Source organism: Monodon monoceros, unplaced genomic scaffold (genome assembly GCF_005190385.1).
Source record: "Monodon monoceros isolate NGI ecotype Baffin Bay Population unplaced genomic scaffold, NGI_Narwhal_1 Super_Scaffold_13, whole genome shotgun sequence".
Classification (NCBI taxonomy): Eukaryota; Metazoa; Chordata; class Mammalia; order Artiodactyla; family Monodontidae; genus Monodon; species Monodon monoceros.
The window spans coordinates 12,479,269-12,492,213 of record NW_021703769.1 but is presented as its reverse complement, the minus strand read 5'-3'; the positions used below and the strand labels follow the sequence as shown (position 1 = coordinate 12,492,213).

The following is a 12,945-nucleotide window of genomic DNA, read 5'->3' as shown; positions in this document are numbered from 1 at the left end:
TAAGGACACAATATTTATCATCATCATAATTATTTCCATACTAATCATAGCTGTTACATTTACTATTATTTCTAGTAATAATAACAGTAAAAGTTGTAGTCATAGTAGTAATCATGATAGCTAGCACTTGAGCACTTACTAAGTATACCAAGCACTGTTCCAAACTTCAGTTTCTTAAGTCATTTCATCCTCAAATCATCCCAAAGAGATAGGTACTGTTTTTATCTTCACTCTACAGGTGAGGAGACTGAGGCACAAAGAAGCAAGGCCTCTTGCCCAAGGCCACAGAGCCAGAAAGCAGGACCTGGGAGACACCTCACCACATCCACAGGCCCCTCCAGAAACAGTACCAGTAGGGCGTGAACACCCCCACAAGTAGGCTTTAGAACAAACACGAAATGTCTGAGCAGGGGCAGGCCCTGGGTATTCCTTAAAAACACTGAGGGCAGAGAAGGGAGGGGGAGTGCGGGGGTCACCCAGCGAATCAGCAGCAGAAGCCCCTCTAGAGCCAGGCTGGGTAACCTTTCCCCAACATCAGTCCTGCCAGCCCCGTGTGGTTTTGCAAGCAGGGCTCGAGGTGAGGGCTTCCTGGAAGAGAGGATGTCAGAGCACAGGAACCCACCACTTCCGCTCCCCTCCCATCACATTTACCAAAAGGGTGCCCGCTGGTGTCCGCTCTGTGCGGCCCCATCGTGTCCCCGGAGGTGTGGGCACTGGGCCTCAAACTCCAGGCCAAACCGGGCATCAAGGAAACGTAGCTGCAGCCAACTCCCCCTTTCTTGCTCTGCTTTGCTTGAGATTCAGAAAAGGACCAGGAGAAAAACACAGGGCCCAGAGGCAGAGGAAGACAGGTGTGCAGAGGGCACGAGACAGGGAGGCGACGGGACCCCAGTTTTCCCCTGTCCTCTCTCCCGTCCTGGAGTCCAAGAGAGGCCACTCCCGGCCAGCTCCCAGGGCGTGTTCGAGAGCCTTCCATCTCCCAGCCGTAGCTACCGGCTCAAGGAGAGCATAGTGGGGAACTCCGTGGCAGTCCAGTGGTTAGGACTCCATGCTTTCACTGCTACGGTTGCGGGTTTGATCCCTGTGGGATCCGAGCTGACCCAACGAGCCCTGGGACATTCGGGAAAAACACACTCTCTTCTCCCTTGGCAGCCGTGCTCATCAGACACAGGCCTGAGGTTGCTGGAGGCCCATGTTGCCACCATGAGAAGGGAGCCTCCCAGGAATAAAGCTGACACAGAGGAAATCTGAGCCAGGAGATGGGAAGAGGCTGATTCTCGCTGGCATCATTTGAGCTCCTGGATGCAGCCATAAGGAGACGGATCCATAAAACCACAGAGTGAAAACACAGCTGGATTTGTCACTGGAAGAAGTGACAATACCCATTACTTGCTGTGACTTGGGGCTCCTGGAGGCTCAAAAGGAGACATGTGCTTAGAAAGTCATGTTGTCTTCTCTACAAAGAGAAAAAGGCAGCCTTGAGGATGGGAACGTCACCAATGGGGGCTGGATCCCATGGAGCACACCCACTTTCTGGGGACACCTCATCCAGCTCCAGGAGGGGCTGATCCTGCACCAGCTGTGGGTCTGTCCACAGACCTCTGCCCAAGGCACCACCATCAAAGCTCAGGAAGCCACGCTCTGATCTCATTATCAAGACTTCCCAGTATTTCAGTTCTGGGTCCCTGCATGCCCTGTCTAGGGTGACAGCAAGATGCAAATGAAGAGGCACTAGCAAGACCCACCACCACTTGAAAGTAGAAGAAAAAGAAAAAAGAAAAGAAAAAAAAAACAAGAAATGAAAAACATCTGTAAGTCCATGAAAACCCAGAACTGAAAAGCTGCCTGGCACGGTAAAGAAAACCTCCATGCATGCCAATTATATGAAATATATTTCATGACAATATATTTCCGATTTTAACAATTCCAGCCCCTGCTGCAGGTTGAAAACTGTAGCCCCTTGGATTAGGAATTAATGGGGGAAAGGAAATAATGCTCATGGGTCTTAAAAACTCCTTCCTTCCACTTGGAGAGATGGCGGGAGACAGCAGGAAGAGGGCTCAGTTCTGGGAGTTCACGTTCTGGCTTTGATGAGGACATGCCATGTGACCTTGGGCAAGTCTCATCCCCTTTCCGAGCCTTGGTCTCCTGGCTACGCAGTGCACGACTGGATCAGAGCCTGGGTCACAATCCAGACGCTGCAGGCCAAATGCTATTGCCAGGCTCTCTCAGCAAAGCAGAAGTTCTAGCCACCTTTGGTCTGTGTTTCCACTGGACAACAGCAATTGGCTGACCTGACTGGTGGCCAACCCCATAGACGGGACCTGTGTGCTATACAGTCTGTCACAATCCCCATCCCAACCCACTGGGTTACATCCAATCTACTCACTCACTTCTTTCACCTGCCCTGCAGGCACCTGTGTTTGACACCCTGGGTTGGTATCTACTGACATTCAGTGGTGGGGCTCCAACATGCAGTGACTCTATATCCAACTTCCAAAGGAGGTCCTAGCACACCTTACTGCAAAAGTCTACATCCTGCACTCCCAATTCCAGGTTCTAGAGAGGAGAGGGTAAAATTGGGAGAGATAATGATGGTGGTAGTCGTAGTTTTAAATTCCAATTTAGTAGAAGAAAAAAAAGAAAGGAAGGAAGGAAGGGGGTGAGGGAAGGAGAAAGGAAGGAAGAAAACAAGAGTAACTAAACCAAAAAAACTAAAACTATCCAAAATAAAGCAAGAAAGGTGGAAAAAAAGAAGCATTAAAAAAGAGGACAAATTTAAAAATTTTATAAAGGTGGTAGAAACAAGATCAAATACATCAATAAATATAAGTAGACTAAATAAACTCTCCTGTTCAAAGATAGAGACTGACAGGACAGATTTTAAAACTTTAGCTTCATACTGCTTACTAAAGAAGTATCTAAAATCTAAGGATACAATACAGATGGCCAACAAACACATGAAAAGATGCTCAACGTCACTAATTATTAGAGAAATGCAAATAAAATTATAATGAGGTATCACCTCACACCGGTCAGAATGGCCATCATCAAAAAATCTACAAACAATAAATGCCGGAGACGGTGTGGAGAAAAGGGAACCCTCTTACGCTGTTGGTGGGAATGTAAATTGATACAGCCACTATGGAGAACAGTATGGAGGTTCGTTAAAAAACTAAAGACAGAACTACCAGAACTACTGTATGACCCAGCAATCCCACTCCTCGGCACGCACCTGGAGAAAAACAAATTCAAAACGATACATGCGGGCTTCCCTGGTGGCGCAGTGGTTTAGAGTCCGCCTGCCGATGCAGGGGGCATGGGTTCGTGCCCCAGTCCGGGAAGATCCCACATGCTGCGGAGCGGCTGGGCCTGTGAGCCATGGCCGCTGAGCCTGTGAGTCTGGAGCCTGTGCTCCGCAGCGGGAGAGGCCACAACTGTGAGAGGCCCGCGTACCGCAAAAAAAAAAAAAAAAAAGATACATGCACCCCAACGTTCACTGCAGCACTATTTACAATAGCCAGGACATGGAAGCAACCTAAGTGTGCATCAACAGAATGAATAAAGAAGATGTGGTACATATATACAATGGAATATTACTCAGCCATAACAAGGAACGAAATTGCAATTTGCAGAGACGTGGATGGACCTCAAGACTGTCGTACAGAGTGAAGTAAGTGAGAAAGAGAAAAACAAATATCGTACAATATCGCTTATATGTGGAATCTAGAAAAATGACAGAGCTGAACTTATCTGCAAAGCAGAAATAGAGACACAGACGTAGAGAACAGATATACGGGGATGGGGATGGGGGTGGCAGTGGGGAAGGAGGGGTGGGATGAATTGGGAGATTGGGATTGACATATATACACTACTATGTATAAAATAAATAACTAATGAGAACCTACTGTATAGCACAGGGAACTCTACTCAGTGCTCTGTGGCAACCTAAATGGGAAGGAAATCCAAAAAAGAGGGGATATATGTGTGCATATAGCTGATTCACTTTGCTGCACAGCACAAACTAACACAACATTGTAAAGCAGCTATACTCCAATAAAAATTAATTAAAAAAAATCTAAGGGTACAGAATTGTTAATAGTAAGAGGATGAAATAAGATATATCATGAAAAGACTAATCAAAAGAAACCTATGGTAGCTTATTAATATTGAACAAAACAGACTTTGAGACAATAAAAATAGCTCATACTTACTAGGCACTTATAAGCCCTTTATAGGTATTATTTCATTTAAGCTTCACAATAACCAATGATAAGGCACTATTTGACAGAAGAGCAAACTGAGGCACAGAGAGTTTGTCATTTCTCAAAGAGGTAATACTAATAAGAGGAGGAGTTGGGATCAATAAAAATAAAAATCATTACATTATTAGAGTAGCTAACATTTACCAAGCATGACTGACTATACCTAGTAAAATGCAAAGTGCTCTCATGGGTTTTCTCAGGCATTGTCTCATTGATCTTTGCAGCAAGCCTGGGAGGTAGTGACTTTACAGATAGGGTAATGGGGGCACAGAGAGGTTCAGCAACTTGCCCTCAGTCACACAGCTAAGAAGAGGTGGAGCTGGATTTTCAAACTTAGACTCTTAACCATCACGCAGAGCATGGCAGAAAGCAGAATGCAGGCAGGACTCCGAGGAAGAGTGGTCTGGGAGGCTTTGGAGCTTGGCTTTGAAAGGGAGGGGAGAGAGCAGGTCCCCCACCCTGAGGGAGTCGAGCAGCCCGAGGCTATTGCTGCTCACCACACGGAAAGAGCCTGAATTGGGGCTGGTGCAGTCAGAGGTGCTGAAGCAGCTGTGGGCAAGGTGTCAGCACTCAGCCCAAGAGGCAAGATGCAGGGCGGCCACTGTGGTTGTGGGGGAAGACGAGAGCGGGGGCAAAGGGGGCCACAGAAAAGAGACCTGTGACTTCCTGTGCCTTCTCGGCAAGACAGCAACAATGCCAGATCCCCAGCAGATTCGGAACTCACCTCGTAACATCAGGGTCAGAGAAGAATTCCAAAGAGATGACCCGAGGTAGCCAGAATGAAGAGAAAGAACTCCGGCAAATCAACACAAAAGACACCTATCCAACAGAACATGAGCAAACGACATGAAGAGGCGGTTCTCATAAAATGCCTCTGTCTCCACTGCCACCACCCTGGTCCAGTCACCTCCTGCCTGGACCACTCGTTCGTATCAATGCCTCCCTGGTCTCCCCGCCCCTCGCCTCCACCCTCATCACCCCACAGCCCCTTCTCCACAAACAGCCTGAGGGATCCCGTGAGAACTAAGATCCTGTCCCTCCTCTGCTCAAAACCTTCCCACGGTGCCCACCTCACTCAGAGCAGACAAAGACCCTACAAGGCCCCACATAATCCGGGCCCACCACCTCTCTAACCTCACTCCCCGACTCTCTCCCTCAGGTCCTCCCCTCTGGTCACACAGGCCTCCTCACTGTTCCTCAGATGCACTCCTGCCTCAGGGCCTTTGCACTGGCTCTCCCCTCTGTCTGGAAGACTCTTCCCCCAGGTACCTGTATGGCCCCCTTCCTCACCTCCTTGAGGTCTTGGCACAGATGTCACTTTCTCCATCCATCACTCCTGGACCTTACTAACCCTGATTTTCTTTTTCCATAGTATTCATGCCATCTAAACAAGTACACACATTTCCTATTCATTCATTTGTTGTCTGTTTCTACTCCCCCAGTAGAATGTCAGACCACAGAAGAAGGGGTCTGGGCAGTTTTTGTTCACTTTGTATCTCCAGCACCTACTATAATGCCTGACATATAATAGCTGCTCAATGGTTGGTGAATGAATGAACGGCTCCAAAAACCCTAGACAGTGCAGCACCCACTGTGGCTCCCCTCCTGGAGATAATCAGGAAGACTGAAAGAGATTTGTTACGAAAGTACCAGTCTCACGGTGCGATTCACTGTGCTTGGTGTTATCTTCTCCCCTCTCCCACCACCCACCCCACGTAAAGTTTCCTCCTGTGCCACCTAAAACCCTTTGGTGAGCTGTGAGCGGTGCACGTCCCACACCCTGGGAAACACACCACTCCCCAGTCATCCCCCTGCGCCAAGAACCGATGCCGACACCTCCTTAGCGATGGACCACGGGCCATCCCCAGGGGCACCACACTCCTGACGGCCAAGGAGACAGAGGTAACAACCAAATGGCAAGGTCCTCACACTGTGTGTAGGTGACAGCTGCATCACCCACAGATAGACGTGGGAGGCACAGAAGACACTGGAGCCTATGCAGGGTCCTGAGGCTATACCCTGAGCAGAGATCCTGCAAAAGCATCCCTGACACAACCCCTCTGCAGCTGCTGTCCCAGAAGATGGCTCCCAGGACGTGCCCAGTTTGGGCCCAGAATGTTTGATCTGGCCATCTACGGAGATGAGGGCGAGGCGGTAGGTGGGAGGGGAGACAGGTCTGGGGGAAGGGGAGAGCCAAGCATTTGCTTTGGGATATGGTGGGTAGAAGGTGCCTGTGAGACTTTCAAGTGGAGAAGTCAAGTGGGCAGGAGAACAAGACCAGGTTTAGGTGAGAGGTCCAGGCTGGAAGTCATCGGACAGAGACGGGGTCTGAAGCCATGGGAATGTCCACCTAGAAACTTCTACGTGGATGTTCACAGCAGCAGTATTCATAATCTCCAGAAAGTGGAAACAACCCAAGCGCCCATCAACTGATGAATGGGTAAGCAAAACATGGTATACCCACACAATGGAAGATATTCCGCCACAAAAAGGAATAAAGTGGTGATGTATACTACAACATGGATGAACCCTGAAAACACTGTGCTAAGTGAAAGAAGCCAGACACAAAAAGCTACGTATTATATGATTCCACTCATATGAAATGCCCAGAGTAGGCAAATTCACAGAGATAGAAAGTAGATGAGTGCTTGCGGGGGGCTGCAGGAAGGAGGGAAAAGGGAAGTGGCTGTTCGTGGATCCAGAGTTTCTCTCGGGGGTGATGCAAATGTTCTAAAATCATTGTGGTGATGGCTGCACAACTTTGGAATATACGATAAAAGGGGGGTGGGGCATAGAATGGATGAGGCCACCGCAGGTGCAAATCTGGATAGAAAAATGGCCCATGGACTGAGCCCACCTACACTTGGAGGCCTGGAAGGTGAGGAATCAGCAAAGGAGACTGAAAGCAAGGGGTCAGAGAGGCAGGAGACAAAGGGAACAGGGGACTGGAGGGGAAGCTGCCCCTTTAGACAGTTGTGCCCCTCCTGTTTGCCCCCTGCCGGCCTCAACCCGCTTCCATTACATACCAGGCCCTTGTGGGTCCAGTCCGAGACTGAAGTTCCAAGGGACAGGCACTGGGTCTGTCTTGCTCACGACCGTGGCCCTGAGCCGTGCCAGCAGCTGGTGCGCGTGCCAGTAAGATCTGCACGTCACCAGGCAATGACTAAAAGGGTCCGTGACAGTGGGTCTCCCCTCGGGCACTTGCCATTTGAGCATCAGGGGCATCACCCCAAACCCGAATCATTTTCTGGGAAACGGTGATGGAAAACTCAGCAAAGCCTGCAAATGCCAACTGGCTACCCCAGACCTGGGCTGAAGGCTGGAATAGAACGTTATGGCTATTCTTAGGCAATGTTTCAAGGTCAGCTTTTGGGGGCTATTCCCAAAGAGACTTTCATTTTCGCCTCGTCCCCCTTCCCACCCAGGCTCCTCGACCCTGTTCGCCTACTCAGTTCAAAGTTCAGCTCAGACAATGGGGCTCAGAGGGTCACAGGGACATCTGCGAGGGCGTCAGAATCGGAGGGGGTGTGGGCAGGACTGAGGGTTCGGGCTCAGCTGCCCCAGGCTCATAGGATCATCTTTGAAAATCCACTGGAAAATGTGACAGAAAAATGGAACTCAGGAGGGGTATGTAGAGTTCCCCTCAATCCCAGCTGTTTCCTGATGCAAACATTCCAGCTGGGGGTGCCAAAGGCCAGGACACTCTGAGCAATTCTGTCGGGCGGGGAGCGTGGCATGTCCCCACAGGAATCTCAGGCCCTGCTGGCAGGTGCCCCAGTGCTCTCTGAGCCCCGGATAAACACAGCTGGAGATGGAGGAAACGGGACACGTAAACAGCCCTTTGGTTTGGAGGAAAACCCACAGCTCTGCTTCCTCATTGTTTCCTGTGGGCAGTTATTCCTCCATCAATTGCACGCGGGTTCTCTCTCTCTCTTTCTCTCTCTCTCTCCTCTCCTGGGAAGCCAGAGTCCAGGAATCTCACCAGGCCAGACTGTGGCCCCTGGGGCTGAGCAGGCCTCAGAAACACCTGGACTTTACATCGAGAGCTTAGAGTCCACCAGGACATACGGGTCCAGCCCCACTGGTTGTTACAATACATTACGGAAACTGCCACTCCAAGCGGCCACTGGGATGCCAGACTTTCCCAAGATCCAGAAACCAAAGTGTTTGTACCTAGGGAACCTTGGCTGGGGTCTGGGGCTGTAGCTGGTGATTCTTCCAATGGGTCAGATATTCAAGGTTTTGAAGCCCAGGAAAGAAGGAGCAAACTGGCCACCAAGCCACAAAACACAAGGCCACCAACCTTCCCAGACCCCCACCTAGGGAACTGAGAAGGTCAGCATCCCCGACACCCCAGCACTTCGGCGGCTTAACTCTCCAAAGTGCTTCTCAACAGGCAGTGTAGCCTGATGGTTAGGGCGCAGAACTCTAGAATCAGACTCCGCCCAGGTTCCAATCATGGTTCCTCCCGCTTACCTAACGTGAGACCTTAAACGGGCCACTTCCCTTGTCTGTGCCTCTGTGCCTCATCTCTAATGTGGGGCTGATCACAGTGCCTACTTCATTGAGTTGCTGTAAGAGTTAAGCAAATAAATCTTTAATCATCATATCAACCCTATCAGTACTATTAATACAAACGCCGTATTACAGACAGGGAAACTGAGGCCCAGGGAAGTGACTTTCCCAAGGTTAAGCAGCCAGTAAATGGCAGAGCTAGAATTCAGACCCAGACAGCCTGTGACTGCAAAGCCTGGCTCCAATCCAGGGGTCAGCAAATTCTTTCTGTAAATGGCCGGACTGTAAATATTTTAGGCTTTGCTGGCCACAGCCGGTCTCTGCCACATATTCTTCTTTGCTTGTTTGGGGGGCTTTTTTAACAACCCTTAAAAAAATGTAAACACCATTCTTAGCTCACGGATTGTACAAAAACAGCCCATGGGCTGGATTTGGCTCACAGGCCACAGTTTTGCCAACCCCTGCCCTAAACCACTGCAGAATACTACCTCTTAAATGCCGGCAACTGATTCAAGTTTGGAAAACACACCAAACGAATCAAGTGAAGCACATCTGCGGGTCCACTGCAGTCCACAGGTTACCAATTTACAAGTTCCACCTGGAGCTTCTTCAGCACCAAGATGAAGAGCTGAGCTACTTATGGCATTTCCAACACCTGTCTGGGGATCAAAGCAGCTGCAAGAACAACTACAGATGGCTCTTTCAGCTCCCTGGGAGGCATCAACAGCAGCAGGCCAGAGGAGGTGCAGGGAGAGCTGGGTCCCACCACCCACGGATACCCATGTTAAAGGCCTGTGTTCACAGGCAGAGCTGATGGCCCCCACGAGGGTCTTGCCAAACACCGTCTCCAGCAGAAAGGCAAGTTCAAGAATCCCCAGTACCTTTCCCCTCCCCTCTCCCTTTCAGCTCATGGAGCAAAGATACATGTGGCCCCAGTGCGCAGGTGCATGAATGAGGCACCACCAGCCAAATTAATCCACCAGCAGGGATCCCAGGAAACAGCTGTCAGACAGAAGGCCTTCAGGATGGAGCCAGGGCAGGCTCAGGCCAACGGCCACCATCTCCAAGGGCGGAAAAGCCTGCGCTGAAAGCAGTGGATGGCGGCAGAGCCATGCACCCAGCTGGAGATCTGCCTGGAAGCTGACTCGGAAGTTGAGGATCGAGACTTCTTGGGCCCTCCCACAGGCAGCACATCTTCCCCTGGTCTGCCTGACCAAGACCAAGTCAAATGTGGCTGGGCAGGGAGGGAGACATCAGGTGTGGCGATGGCCCTGGTTTGTCCCCCCGCATCTGCACCCGCACCCCTCTTCCACCAAGAGCCCAGATTTGGGCGAGGGGGTCCCTCTCTCTCCATCACTGGACTTTTGGCCTGTGGGATCCAGTGACTGGTGGGAGCACATGACACAAGTCTGTGCCAATCAGAGCTGGCTTGCTCAGGGTTGACTGGTTCAGGGGTGGAGCACCCGACTGTGGTCTCAGCCAATCAGAACACGACACTGCCCTGCTCACTGTCATTGGACCATATCTCAGCCAATCAAAGCACAACACTACCCAGTTCACAGTGATTGGGTCAGGGGTAGAGCGCAAGTCCAAGCATATGAGAGGAGGGCAAACAGCACAAGCAAAGGCTTCCTGTAATTGGTTCAAATTGAAGCACATGACTCAGGCCCAAAGCATTCCTAATATTGCACTCTCCTGGCCACAGATAACCAAAGCCTGAGTGACTCTCAGGACTTTTGTCAGAGCTACTGGAAGAGAGGCTCACTCTTTCCCATTGTCTTTGAACTTGAGAGGGTGCAAAGCCACAGTAACTACAGCCATCTGCTACCATGCTGAAAATAAGAGCTGAAAGGTGGGAAGCAGAATTGAACCAGGGAGAAAGAGGCAGGGTCCTGGCCTGGATGCAGCCTGGCCCAAAACCGATGCTGCCCCTAAACTTCTCAGCTACCTGAACTAACAAGTTTTATTTTTTTTTGATTAAGCCAGGCAAAGCTGAATCTTCTGTCGCTTCAAAATAGGGGAAAGGAACAGGGGGAACGTCTCACCTTGAGGAGGAGGGGGTACTTGCAGATCCTCTGAATAGGAGATAACAGGTAGCCCTCCAGAGGGATGTCCGTGGTCTTCCGGCCTCCCAGGAGCATGCAGCTCTGAAAAGGGACAGGAGACCTTCGTTAGAACTCACCAAGGACAGCAAAGGAATTTGGCCACCCTCAAATAATCATGGGAAGCACTCTCAAAATGCAGCTACAGACAATCACTTTGGAAGCAACTTAACAATACCTAGGTGAGGAAGAAATGTGTATATTCTACAACCCAGCCCAAAGCCTATATCAGAGGCTGGCAAACTATTGCCCGTGGGCCAAATCCTGCCTACTCCCTGTTTTGGCAATTAAATTTTTACTGGAACACAGCCATACCCATTTGTTTACATAACGTCCATGGCTGCGTCTGAGGGCTGAGTAGTTGTAACAAAGACCTTATAGTTGCAAAACCTAAAATATTTACTATCTGGCCTTTTACAGAAAAGTCTGCCAACCCTCATTCTACAGAAACTCACACACATGCACAGGACACAGGAACATGGACACTCAAAACTGCCTTGCTTGAAACAGCAAAAAGTGGAAAGCAACCTAAATATCCATCAACTGGAGAATGAAAAACGTTTGCAGCACATTTCCACACCACGCAGTGGTGAAAACGGGAGAACTAAAGCTATGTATAGCAATGTGGGTGAACCTCGAAAACACGCTCTTGAGCACAAAAGGAAAACAAAAGGATACATATGGTATGAACCCATTTACATAAAGCTTTTAATGACACACAAAACAAAACTAGGCATTGTTTATGGAGAACCTATCCGTAGTGAAGTAGAAAGTCATGCACGGGAAGGAAGGGTACCGAGTTACATGTCTGTGGTCTCCCACCATGCCCCTCACAGTCCTGGGTCCCTAGGGCTCACTGTGTGCCCAATGTATGAATGAATGGATGAATGGACTAATGAATGGATGAACAAGCTGCCAGCAATGAAGGGGTCTCAGCCTTCCGCCTCAACACCGTGCTAGCAGAATGGAAATGGAACGGGACCCTTGGGAAAGTGGATTCCCATCCAATCATTTATTCATTCATTCATCCTCCAAATACATACTGTATGCTTACTATGTGCCGGGCACAGTTCCAAGCACTGGGGAACTGCCCAAAAAAGCAGACGATTTCCCTGCTTATAGTCAAGGTAAAATAAGACCGTGTGCTTACCGGGCCTAAGGCTCTGTGCCTTGCGTTTCACCCATAGGTAAAGTTCATCCTCACAGCCCTAGAATAAGCAAGATCCCTATTCCAGATGGGCAAACTGGCGCTCAGAGGCCAGAAGCACTGGCCCAAGTCTCAGAGCTAAGTCCTCTGCCTCTCGCGGATCTTTGGGGACCCTCTCCTTAGAGAAATAGTCCCAGGGACCCTGGGTCCCTGCTCTAGCAGGAGCTGCATGGCTCCCAGCCCCACATCCAGCCCTGGCACAGACGGGGGATCAGGGCTGCAGCAGCTGGGATGTGCCAGGTCCCACACTGCTCACACTCAGGCCTTTGTCCTCCAAGCCAGCGCTCCCCACAAGCTGCCCTGATGATGTCAGCTCCAGGCAGAGAGAGGGAGCCTGGGAGTGGGGTGTGCTTTCCAGACGCCCCCAGGGCTTGGCTGGAGAAAGGCCTGTCTCTTTGTCCAGGATCAAGAAGTTTTCACAGGACTGTCACAGCCACCAATTCCTCTTCACCCCAAACACCCTAGATTTTCATTTAAAAAGACAAAAAAAAAAAAAAAAAAAAGCAAGCACACACAGAGCTATTCACTATTCTAATATTATGCCCCAGGCACTATGGGAAGAACTTGGAGAATCCTCTCTTTAAACCATCCTAATTTCACAGAATTGATTCAGGTGAGGTGTCATCCTCACCCTCTTCCCAACCTCCTAATGGCAGCCATGCCCCTGGGTCGTCCTTTCCATCCACACTCTTTCCCCGCTGACCTCATCCAGACCCATCACTTTCACCACTTTAACCATCCTTTACGCAGAAACTACTCAGCTTTCTATCTCCAGCCTGGCCCCTCCCTTCCCAAAACCCGAGACTCATATCTCTGATTCTAGGTCCAAATCCCCACCTGGACATCTAACAGGCAT

The 12,945-nt window shown here is 49.9% G+C and overlaps 1 protein-coding gene across 5 annotated transcripts in view; it reads right to left on the bottom strand.

The window, feature by feature from the left end:
- Positions 1 to 12,945, bottom strand: part of PREX1 (phosphatidylinositol-3,4,5-trisphosphate dependent Rac exchange factor 1) — a 217,770-nt gene that overhangs the window by 83,387 nt on the left and 121,438 nt on the right. For all 5 annotated transcript variants that reach the window (XR_003793079.1, XM_029219974.1, XM_029219975.1 and 2 more), the window contains exon 5: positions 10,826 to 10,927. Coding sequence is in view for 4 of the 5 variants with exons in the window: in XM_029219974.1 (XP_029075807.1) it covers positions 10,826 to 10,927 (102 nt within the window). In the remaining variant the exon portion in view is untranslated. The remainder of the gene's footprint in view (positions 1 to 10,825; positions 10,928 to 12,945) is intronic.